General features: G+C 44.5%; 1 protein-coding gene across 1 annotated transcript in view; it reads right to left on the reverse strand.

Moving 5' to 3' along the window:
- DCC (DCC netrin 1 receptor) overlaps nucleotides 1–12,778 on the reverse strand; it is a 943,937-nt gene that overhangs the window by 606,546 nt on the left and 324,613 nt on the right. Inside the window, exon 2 of the mRNA XM_054032598.1 lies at nucleotides 1,373–1,693. Coding sequence (XP_053888573.1) covers nucleotides 1,373–1,693 — 321 coding nt within the window. The remainder of the gene's footprint in view (nucleotides 1–1,372; nucleotides 1,694–12,778) is intronic.

The raw sequence follows: 12,778 nt of genomic DNA on the forward strand, positions 1-12,778 counted from the left end.
AGAAAAGATTCCTTTCACATGGCCCAAAGAATAGCTCCGTTAACAAGGGAGCTCTCCAGCTCTTCTGTGCTTCAAGTACCATCAACTCTGATTCTTAGCATAACTGTAAAAAATACTTATCTAGACTCTCTTTCCTCCAAGGAGATTTAGTCTGTCTGATTAGAGACTTGCCTGCTTTCAACCAACATAAGACCAAGGATCCTGTGCCTGCAAGTCTCCCATAGAAAATAAAGTGAGACAGGGGAATATAGTGCAGCTCTGGATATCTACTTGCAGGAAGTCCAGTTCAAGTTCTGACCATTCTAGGCAGCCAAAATATTATTTCAGTCAGAGCTAGATCTAGTAACACACTGCTCCAGATCAAAAGAAAACCTACTGCCCTGTGAAATATTTTAATAATGGTTTACAATGATCCTACAGAAATCGTCTGAAAGCTAGATACCATGGGATACTAAATATAACGACACTTCATTCTTTAACCGTTCATTTAAGGATCTCAAAGCAGTTTGCAATGGTTAGCTGATTCAGGCCTTATGCCATCCTGTAAAGCGGAGTACAGTTATTCCCATTATACAAATGGGGAAACAGACCTGGAGAGGCCATTGCCTATCCTTTTAAATGCCCACTAATTTGAGGTGATGACATTTTTGACACACACAAAGCATTTACAAAGGCTGAGTACCTACCAATCCCTAGTGTCTTCAGTTGGCATTGTGGATGCTCAGCACTTCTGAAAATCATATCTAGGAGCACTAGCTCAGGCCACCCAAAATTATTGACCACCTGTGATAATTTAGGCCTAAATGGCTATATAGAAACTCAGTGGTAGAGCCATAACCAAATCCAGGTCTCTTGATGACCAATATCCTGTTCTCACCACCATATTATACTTCCTCCCAGGTATTTCAAAAAAGAGCTACAGAAATTAAGGCTACAAATTCCAATAAATTCTATAATGGATTCTTGTCAGTGGGAAAAAAAAGACCTAAACTGAAAAACAAATTATGCACATTTTACATCCCACAGAGGTTCAGCATTTTATTTTTTCTAAGGCTGAATTAACTCAGAAAGCAGTTAATTTCCAACTTCAAAGATTTTTTTCTTGTTTTGAAGACAACAAATATGCAGCAAATATCTCACAGCAACAACGAGCTGATTAGACATATTTAAACAAGAATAGTCGCTTGTCAGAAATAAATTACTGTAGCAGAATGTCATGTCTGGCTTTATTTTATTTGTTGGGGGTGGGGGGCAGGAACCAGACCACACATTTCTGCCAGAAGAATATTTCCCTGTATTTTAATGCTTCTTTAAAATTGTTCTCACAAGACAATGTTTCCAGCAGTTCAAAGGACAGAAGAGTTATTCCTACCTGCTACAGTGACTTTAGCTGTCCGACTGATGATAGCCCCAATGCCTTCTAAAGAGGCCTCACACTGGTAGAGACCCTCATCTGGCTTATGGTGCCTGGAATGGACTATACTTTGTATCAAGAGGGAACCATTGGCCATCTGCTGTCTCCTTTCATCCACTGCCAGGTTTAAGAAGACTGCATCTTTCTTCCACTTGATGACAGGAATTCCTTGATCAGACTCCACTGTGCAATTCAGCAGCACATTACTTCCGCGCATGGTGACAGCATCTGAAGGCTCAGTCAGGAACCGCAATGATGTAAAACCCTTAACTTGTGAACCTAGAATAAGAAAAGCTTGGTTATTCATTCACGTACAGGAAGATAGATGCCAGTTCTGGTGCATTAACTCATTGAAGAGCACGAACACAAAATCCCAGAAGACACTTTGGGTGCCCGGTGAACATTCTGAGAATTAATTTAATTAAAAATAGCATGTCTCAGCAAATTGACTGAAGGAAAACCAAGATGAATATTTTGGTGCCATCAATTCAAATACAATATTTACAAAAGGGAGACAAATATGTAAACAAAGCAAAATACCTCTAACTGCGCTCCCTCTCCCCTCATTACTTCAAGAAATAAGCCCCAATGTGTTCAATTTTCTCTAGTGCAGTGGATCAGTACAAAGCCTATGCATTGTTTCAGTACCATTTTGAGGGTATAAGTGGAATTTACTCTAATTGGCTCATAGGGCTTGTGCTGGACCCCTGCACAGAGCTGAATTTCACCATGAGAAGTTTGCAAATAGGTGGCTATTGGGTGGCTTTGTATTTATGAGCAACTTTGAGAGGAGATTAGACAAATCCATAGTCTAGCCACCTTTTGGAAGTGCTGCCAAATCTTTGTATATGATGAAGCTTTTCGCCCTGAACCAGAATGACACTCACATCTGTAGTAGGAAGAGAGCCTGAGACATAAGCCCTTATATCAGAGGCCTGGTTTGAGGCCGGACCTGCTCACAGAATTTGCCAAGAGCAGGGCTGATATTGCAGAAAAAACACATTCCTAACAAGTGCTCGTCACAGAGTGCTCATGCAAACACATGCCAATATCCAGTGGTACCAGAACATCCCGATATCAAGGATGGTACACAAACATTACCCTAGGATAACAGGAACACACTGACCCATCCTAAAAGATAAGGTCAGGATGATAGTATGTAATAGAGATGTTTTGATCAAACCAACATGTACAAGATGGGTGATAACTAGCAACGTAAGGGGGCAGTAACTAACTATGTCAAAGGGGCAGTACTAACTTGTTTGTATCGGGGTATAAAGATGCATCTCAGAGGGAGTGTCTTTGTCTGGCCATAGGGAGGAAGGGAAAGTCCCGCCGTTCACAGAGCTGGTCCATTGTTATGGCATACGTGTATTAGTGGTCTGGTAGAGTCTGCGGGATACTAGTACCATGCTTTGTCAACAATACACCTGGCTGGGTGCCCTCATCCCTTAATGGATCTTGTGGTCATTGGGTGGTTCGCTCGAGGTCTGCAATGCCAGCTGTCTGCACAGGCTGGGGCGGCACACACACACACACACACACAGAGCCAAACAGCTATCAACATCTAACCACATCATTCTCAAAAGCACCTCCTCTTAACTTCTTTTCCATTCCTCTGCAATATAGAGAGAAATGGATGAGATACTGAAGTCCCTTGGGTGCCAGCTGAGCAGGTGTCACAGCAGCAGCCATGACAGACTATTCTTATAGCATAAATGTGTCACATCACAGTAGGGCATCAAGAATGCATAACAGGGCTGCAAAATGCAGAGTCTAGGCCCCTTTGCAGCCCTACACAGTTAGGAGGCAATGGAGAAGAAGGTGGAGTGAGAGACTTCCATGGAGGGCCCATGATATGAATATAAACCTTCACTGCTAAAGACTAGAAAACTGTTAAGATGCTTAAGAACTAGTGGATTTTATTACATACTCTAATAGCACAATAAAAAGGAAAGGAAATGGGCCCAATTCTGATTTTCTATTGGATTGCCCCTTTTCCAGTCATTTACACCTGTGCAAAGTGCATGCAAATTGGATTCTGATTTGGTAGCATTTTATATGCACTTTCCACAAATGTAAATTACTAGACTATGGTCCAGGCTGTGGAGAATCAGGCCCTATAACTTCCATTGATTACTAAATGATATCAGAGAGTCAAAACTTACAGGACCTTGCATGTCTTTAAAGCTGCTGTCTGTGAATGGAAAGGAGGCTGATATTTTCTGTTAAGCAAACCTTGTCCTCAACCTTTCTTCCATGGATATGCTATATATAGCACTCCTAACTGTTAAGGGCTGGGTTGACAGCATCACCTTAAACAGCTTGCCTCCAGCATATGATATTTCAAGCCCCTTCCCAGCTACCATCCTCCTCTTCACATTACCTTCTCTCTGGCCACGTTCTAAAGGAAGAACAAAATTAATTGACTGGAAAAGATGTATCCAAGGCCTGATCCTGATCTCGCTCACATTGGTTTAATCCCACCTGAAGTCAATGGAGCTACACTGGTTTCAGTAACCTAAGGTTGCATACTGGTGGAAGATACACTTTTGTCATGAAACTGCTGTTAATAGCAAACAGGCCCATTTACAATTTAGGCAAGTATTGTTATCTTAAAAACATTTATTGCTTTTTATTCTTCCATAGGCCTCTGGTGTTTTGTTTTTAAACCACAGCTTCTTGTTGGACATTTTTATGTATGCCACCAAAACACAACACATTTTAACACCCAGCTGTTTATGACAATATGTTAATGAACTTATGTGACTATTATCAGAAGTAAATAATCCACTTCTTCTGAAACAGTGGGGTTATGACAGATTTCAATTCAGGGAGTTCATAAATTACAGAAGTTAAACAAAGATTAACTTTCTTTTCATGCAATTACCCTTGCAGTTCAGTCACAATTTCAGCTATTCATATCCTTTGCAGAAGCCATAGTTGACTTAAATTGCTTTAGTACATGGTACCTAACAGCTTGAATAACCTGTAATGCTTTTGGAATGTGAGTATAGTTCAAACCCTTCTCTGAATTGCTCCTGGAGGCTGAAGTGGTGAGAGGTTGAAGAAATGATCATATGCTTTCAAAGATTTCTTGGAAGTTCAGGAAGGAGAAGGGATTAAGAGACAGGTTTTTAAAGGTATCTAGGTGCCTAATGATACAGATAGCCACCTACTGGGATTTTCAGAACTGCCGAAGTGCCTAATCCCTATTGAAATCAATGGCAGAAAAGTGCCTAGATGCTTTTGAAAATCCCACTAGGCTTCTATCTGGCTAGATACCTAGGAATTAGCTCAAGCAGCCCTCAACCAAAATATTAGATCTTGAATGCCAACCAATCTTTGGGAACGTTACAAATCATGTATCATCATTATTTTAACAAGGGACTTCCACAAACCTTTTCCTCCCTAACCTGTAGTAAACCCCAGGTACCAGAGTGCATGCACCTGCTGACGGGAAGGCTGAGGGACTGAAGATTGTTCAAAATGTTTATGAAATGTCCAAAGATTACACAGATTTAGTTTTTGTTAGATTAATAGGGAACAAGATTCCAGACAGACCAGAGCTGGAAATACAACTATAGAGCCTGTCAACTGGAACACCTTGGTACTCAGAAGCCCAATCATGGAAAGTTTTAAGGTGTAAACTCACAATGAAAATTGCACTGAGAAACCAATATGAGGGCAGTGCAGTTTATGAAGCACATATTAAACACATTCTAAGTAACCAGGCAGCGATATTTTGCACTGTTAAAGTGTTTAAGCAGTCAACATGTGTGGCCCTATTTCCAGTGGATTGCAGTAATCCAGTTTTCTTTTTCTTCACACACACTTTGTATAGGTTTCAGAATGGTAGCCGTGTTGGTCTGTATCAGCAAAAAGACTGAGGAGTGGCACCTTAGAGACTAACAAATTTATTTGGGCATAAGCTTTTGTGGGCTAAAACCCACTTCATCAGTTGCATGCAGTGGAAAATACAGTAGGGAAGATAATGGTGGTTGCCATACCAACTCTAACGAGACTAATCAATGAAGGTGGGCTATTATCAGCAGGAGAAAAAAAAAACTTTTGTAGTGATAATCAGGATGGCCCATTTCCAACAGTTGACAAAAAGGTGCGAGTAACAATAGGGGAAAAATTAGCCTGGGGAAATAGTTTTTAATTTGTGTAATGACCCATCCACTCCCAGTCTTTATTCCAGCCTAATTTAATGGTGTCCAGTTTGCAAATTAATTCCAGTTCTGCAGTTTCTCGTTGGAGTCTGTTTTTGAAGGTTTTTTTTGTTGAAGAATTGCGACTTTTAGGTCTGTAATTGAGTGACCAGGGAGCTTGAAGTGTTCTCAGACTGGTTTTTGAATGTTATAATTCTTGACATCTGATTTGTGTCCATTTATTCTTTTGCATAGAGATTGTCCAGTTTGCCAATGTACATGGCAGAGGGACACTGCTGGCACAGGATGACATATATCACATTGGTAGATGTGCAGGTGAATGAACCCTTGATAGTGTGGCTGATGTGGTTAGGTCCTACGATGGTGTCCCTTGAATAGATATGTAGACAGAGTTGGCAATGGCCTTTGTTGCAATGATAGGTTCCTGGGTTAGTGTTTTTGTTGTGTGGTGTGTGATTGCTGGTGAGTATTTGCTTCAGGTTGGGGAGCTGTCTATAAGTGAGGACAGGCCTGTCTCCCAAGATCTGTGAGAGTGAGGGATCGTCCTTGAAGATAGGTTGTAGATCCTTGATGATGCGCTGGAGAGGTTTTAGTTGGGGGCTGAAGGTGATGGCTAGTGGCGTTCTGTTACTTTCTTTGTTGGGCCTGTCTTGTAGTAGGTGACTTCTGGTTACTCTTCTGGCTCTGGCAATCTGTTTCTTCACTTCAGCAGGTGGGTACTGTAGTTTTAAGAATGCTCGATAAAGATCTTGTAGGTGTTTGTCTCTGTCTCAGGGATTGGAGAAAATGTGGTTGTATAGTTGGACTCCAGCTCCTCTGGGAGAGAATATAATTTATTGATGGAGAATAATATTTTTCCCTAGTGAGTGATTAATTAGTGCATCAAGAGTTGAAATCAAAACAGGGAGAAAAAATGAATTTATGAATATATTTTAGAAATTCCAAAATTGAGTTTAGCTTCCCAAATTATGATCTTCAAACTGATTTTTTGTTGAGGCCTAAATAAATTCCACTTAGAAATCATTGTTCTGCACCACTTTCTCACAGCATTGCAACTCATGGTGACCTTTCCTCCAGTGAGCAGAACTGGAAATAGCTACTTAAGGGCACAAGAAGGGGCAGGGAAACTCCCACAGTGTTTTCCCTTATTCTGCCAAAAGCTGAAATGCCACCTCTGAAATGTTCCTAATGCCCAGCACAAGGACATCTATTGAAGCCAATGGCAAAACGCCTGCTGGCATCAATGGAAGGAAGAGTGGGCTGTTGGGAACTAGATCTGAAGTCAAATCCTTGCCTGGCAAAGCACTGTCCCGGATGCTTATCTCTCCAGCTACAGCCAGCGGAGGTTTTTAATCTTGTGCTATTGGAAGACGTGAAAATGCTGTAAAACTTCTTTAGTATTTGTCCTAGTCATTGAGCAGACTCTTCCCAGCTGTGCTTTACCTTAAATATCTCATGAAATCCAAGGTGAGTTAACAGTGCAATGGAGGCACCTAAATACAGCAGAATTTACAACAAGCCATTAAGCTCTTCACCCCTAGCATTGGGGTTGTTTTTCCATCAGAGATGGACAATGGGTTCATTTTATTTCTAAGAACCAGACTGATATTTTCCAACTATTTTTAAACCTCTAGACTACTAAAATGTATGTCAATAGCTCAAATTAAGGGGTGGGGAGCAGGGGTAAACTAAAAAGGTATCTGTAGAGGAAATGTGGGAGCTCTTTTAAAGCATACTGCAATACAAAATGTCTCTTCTACAGGTTCAGTGCTTTGTGGTGAGAGGAACCCACTGTCTTTATCTGGCACCTTTGATCACCTCCTTAATTCCACCCCTCCCCCCCATCTTTAATGATATTTCCCTTGCAATCCCTCAGATTTGCAAAAAGCTAAACACTAAAAAAAAAAAAAAGTTTGAGTATTAATACTCCCAAGCATTCAACATCAAACCCAATGAAACTGAGTCTTGGGTTTGATGTTCATCAGTGTGTTTGGAAACCCTATGCTTACGAAAGTTTGGTGAATACAGACTGAGGTTACTTGCAGAGAGCTTTAATTACTTCTATGGGACTGTCTGCATAGGTAAATGCTAACCAACATGAGTAAAATTTGCACGATTGAGTCCAGGCCTGGAAAGATGCTGCACTTCTGTCACAAAAGTTTACCACCCTTGTGACTTTTCCCCAGCAAGTTGTTTCAGGTTCTATGCCCCTCAAAGACATCTACAATCAGAGCAGTAGATGCGTGTGCTTTTCTAATTGTTTTAAGTGTTATAACATAGCAAATGCCTGTTCCACCATTAACATGTGCACACACATCTACCGTCTCAGTTTCAGTACTAAGGCCTGGTCTACACTACGACTTTAATTCGGATTTATCAGCTTTAATTCGAATTAACCCTGCAACCGTCCACACAACTACGCTAGTTATTTCGACGTAAAGGGCCCTTTAAATCGATTTCTGTACTCCACCCCGACGAGCGGAGTAGCGCCAAAATCGATTTTAACATTTCAAATTAGGGATAGTGTGGCCGTAATTCGATGGTATTGGCCTCCGGGAGCTATCCCACAGTGCATCATTGTGACCGCTCTGGACAGCAATCTAAACTCGGATGCACTGGCCAGGTAGACAGGAAAAGCCCCGCGAACATTTGAATTTCATTTCCTGTTTGCCCAGCGTGGAGAGCACAGGTGACCACAGATAGCTCATCAGCACAGGTAACCATGCAGGCTGATAATCGAAAAAGAGCACCAGCATGGACCGTGAGGGAGGTACTGGATCTGATCGCTGTATGGGGAGAGGATTCAGTGCTTGCAGAACTTCGTTCTAAAAGACGAAATGCAAAAACTTTTGAAAAAATCTCCAAGGGCATGATGGAGAGAGGCCACAATAGGGACTCTGAGCAGTGCCGCGTGAAAGTCAAGGAGCTCAGACAAGCCTATCAAAAAACAAAGGAGGCAAACGGTCGCTCCGGGTCAGAGCCGCGGACATGCCGCTTCTACGCCGAGCTGCATGCAATTCTAGGGGGGGCTGCCACCACTACCCCACCTGTGATCGTGGATTCTGGGTCGGGGATAGTCTCATCAGCGACGCCTGAGGATTCTGCCGATGGGGGAGAGGAGGAGGAGGAGGATGAGGATGAGCTTGCAGAGAGCACACAGCACTCCGTTCTCCCCAACAGCCAGGATCTTTTTCTCACCCTGACTGAAGTACCCTCCCAAGCCTCCCAAGCCAGTACCCAAGACTCTGACCCCATGGAAGGGACCTCAGGTGAGTTTACCTTTTAAAATATAAAACTTGTTTTAAAAGCAAACGGTTTTTAATGATTACTTTGCCCTGAGGACTTGGGATGCATTCGCGGTCAGTTCAGCTACTGGAAAAGTCTGTTAACGTGTCTGGGGATGGAGCGGAAATCCTCCAGGGACATCTCCATGAAGCTCTCCTGGAGGTACTCCGAAAGCCTTGCCAGAAGGTTTCTGGGCAGTGCATCCTTATTCCCTCCTCCATGGTAGGACACTTGACCACGCCATGCTTGCAGCAAGTAATCTGGTATCATTGCCTGACAAAGCCTGGCCTGCTTATGGTCCCGGTGTTTGCTGGCATTCAAGCAACATCCGTTCTTTATCTTGTTGTGTAATCCTCAGGAGAGTGATATCACTCCTGGTAACCTGGTTGAAATACGGGAACTTAATTAAGGGGACAGAGGTGGCCGTTCCTACTGGGCTGTTTGCCTGTGGCGGAAAATAAATCCTTCCCTGCAGTTAGCCAAGCGCAGATGGGAAATTGGCCCTGAGCTTTTCGCGTTTGGCTAGCAGGGATCTTCCCTGTTACCAGCCACGCGGTGGGGGGAGGGGTACCGTGATCATCCCAGATAATTCATGGCGGGAGGGGGGCGGCGGCGGGGGGTGGTGGTTACTTTGGTGCCTGCAGGGATCTTCCCTGATACCAGCCACGCGGTGGGGGGGGAGGGGTACAGCGATCATCCCAGAGAATTCATGGCGAGAGGGGGGGGGGGTTAGTTTGTTTTCTGCTGCTGCTGAATGTTAACAGAAAAACCGCAGCACTCTACAGGCTATGCTTGGTATGTGGGAAAGGAGGGCGCAGAAGCTGTAAAACAATGGCTTACCATGGCCGCATGCAAGCCGAATTCTGTTGCCCAGACCTGTGATCTCTAGCAGCAAAGCCACAGGCACTCAGCATTAAGAGGCAAAATGCGACCTTGCACAGAAATCACATGTGCTATGTAATGTGAATAGTGTTGGTCACCGTGAAAGAGTATAAGCATTGTTCTGCAAAATGTAGCTTTTAAAACAATTCTCTCTTTTTTCCCCTCCCTACAGCAGCTGCAAATTCCTCAAGCCTCCCTCCTCCATCCCGAAGGTTATCACAGATAAGGCGTCGTAAGAAGAGAACGCGAGACGAGATGTTTTCTGAAATTATGGAATCCAGCCGCAGTGACAGAGCTCATCTGAATGAGTGGAAGGAAACAGTTTCCAAGTATAGGAAAGAAGCCAGTGAACGTGAGGACATGAGGGACCAACGTGAGGACAGGAAGGACCAACATGAGGAGAGGAGAGACGCTCGAGATGAGAGGTGGCAGCAGGAAGACCAGAGGAGGCAGGATGCAACACTGGGGCTGCTGCGTGAGCAAACAGACATGCTCCGGCGTCTGGTGGAGCTTCAGGAACGGCTGCTGGAAAACAGACTGCCGCTTCAGCCCCTGTTCCACCCTCCCCCCTCCCCATGTTCCGTATCCTCCTCACCTAGACGTGTAAGAACGCGGAGGGGGAGGCTCCGTACACCTTCCCATTCCACCCCAGTAGACAGCCCAAGCAAAAGGCTGTCATTTTTTTAACCTTTTCTTTGTGGCTTTTTCCTTCCCAGCAATCCTCCTCCCAAATACCACCCGGGTTCCCTCCCTCTTTTTCTAATCTATTAATAAAGAATAAATGATTTTTAAATGATAGTGACTTTATTTGGTTTGAAAGAAAGCTGGGGGAAGGGGGAGGGTGGGTTCCTTACAGAAAATCAGTCAATAAAGGGGGCGGGTTTTCATGAAGGAGAAACAAACAGATATTTCACACTGTAGCCTGGCCAGTCATGAAACTGGTTTTTAAAGCTTCTCTGATGCACAGCGCTTCCTGGTGTGCTCTTCTAATCGCCCTGGTGTCTGGCTGCGCGTAATCAGCAGCCAGGCGATTTGCCTCAGCCTCCCACCCTGCCATAAAGGTCTCCCCCTTACTTTCACAGAGATTGTGGAGCACAGAGCAAGCAGAAATAACAATGGGGAGATTTCTTTGGCTGAGATCAGAGCGAGTCAATAATGATCGCCAGCGACCTTTTAAACGGCCAAATGCACATTCTACAACCATTCTGCACTTGCTTAGCCTGTAGTTAAACAGCTCCTGACTCCTGTCCAGGCTGCCTGTGTACGGCTTCATAAGCCATGGCATTAAGGGGTAGGCTGGGTCCCCAAGAATAACTATTGGCATTTCAACATCCCCAACGGTTATTTTCTGGTCCGGAAAGTAAGTCCCTTGCTGCAGCCCTTTAAACAGAGTAGTGTTCCTGAAGACGCGAGCGTCATGAACCCTTCCCGCCCAGCCCGCGTTGATGTTGGTGAAACGTCCCTTGTGATCCACAAGTGCTTGCAGCACCATTGAAAAGTACCCCTTGCGGTTTATGTACTCGGTGGCTTGGTGCTCCGGTGCCAAGATAGGGATATGGGTTCCGTCTATCGCCCCACCACAGTTAGGGAATCCCATTGCAGCAAAACCATCCACTATAGCCTGCACATTTCCCAGAGTCACTAACTTTCGTAGCAGCACTTGAGTGATTGCTTTGGCTACTTGCATCACAGCAGCCCCCACAGTAGATTTGCCCACTCCAAATTGATTCCCGACTGACCGGTAGCTGTCTGGCGTTGCAAGCTTCCACAGGGCTATCGCCACGCGCTTCTCGACTGTGAGGGCTGCCCTCATCTTGGTATTCTGGCGTTTTAGGGCAGGGGACAGCAAGTCACAAAGTTCCATGAAAGTGCCCTTACGCATGCGAAAGTTCCGCAGCCACTGGGAATCGTCCCACACCTGCAACACTATGCGGTCCCACCAGTCTGTGCTTGTTTCCCTTGCCCAGAATCGGCGTTCCATGGATAGAATCTGCCCCATTAACAACATGATCTCCAAAGCACCGGGGCCCGTGGTTTCACAGAATTCTGTATCCGTGTCCGTGTCCATGTCCATGTCAATGTCCTCATCATGCTTGTCGCTGCGCTGCCGCCGCCGCTGCCTCCTCGCCTCGTTTTTCTGGTCCTGGCTGAGCATAAACTCCACGAGAACGCGCAAGGTGTTTACAATGTTCATGACTGCTGTCTTGAGCTCAGCGGGCTCCATCCTTGCCGTGGTATGGAGTCTGCAGTGTTCACCCACCCAGGAAAAAAGGCGCGAAAATGGTAGTCTGCCGTCCGTTGCTTTCATGCAGGGAGGGAGGGAGGGAGGAGGTGAGGCTGTACCCAGAACCACCTGCGACGATGTTTTTTGTCCCATCAGGCACTGGGATCTCAACCCAGAATTCCAATGGGCGCGGGAGACTGCGGGAACTATGGGATAGCTATGGGATAGCTACCCACAGTGCAACGGTGCAGAAATCGACGCTAGCCCCGGTACTTGGATGCATACCACCGAATTAATGTGCTTAGTGTGGCCGCATTCATTTCGACTTTATACAACCTGTTTTTCAAATCCGAATTATATAAATTCGGATTAATCCCGTAGTGTAGACATACCCTAAGAGGCTGAGACTTCCAGGGGATTGAGTTCTACAACACAGACTGAAATTGATCAATCCAAACCATATTTTTCTTTTCTTTTTTTTCTTATTAGTACATTCACAGAGAGGCTATGAATACAGATTTATTAGATCCGTGGCTCAATTACAAACCTGAACTTGAACAGAAGTGTTGTAAAGATTAAATAGCTCCAGCTATTTAAGGCCCATTTCAGCTATTCTGAGCACACGCCTGGTCATAAACAAAAAACTATGGCACTGCTTCTGTCAAGATCTGAATCTCTGAGGTAAAGGAGAGAACACTCCAGGCAACAGCCCAAGAGTCATCTAGACAAATAAAGGAACAACTAAAGGCTGAAAAACCCAGTCCTTGGTCCCTTGCTGCTTCAGCAACCAAACCATTA

This window comes from Malaclemys terrapin, chromosome 6 (genome assembly GCF_027887155.1).
Source record: "Malaclemys terrapin pileata isolate rMalTer1 chromosome 6, rMalTer1.hap1, whole genome shotgun sequence".
NCBI lineage: Eukaryota > Metazoa > Chordata > Testudines > Emydidae > Malaclemys > Malaclemys terrapin.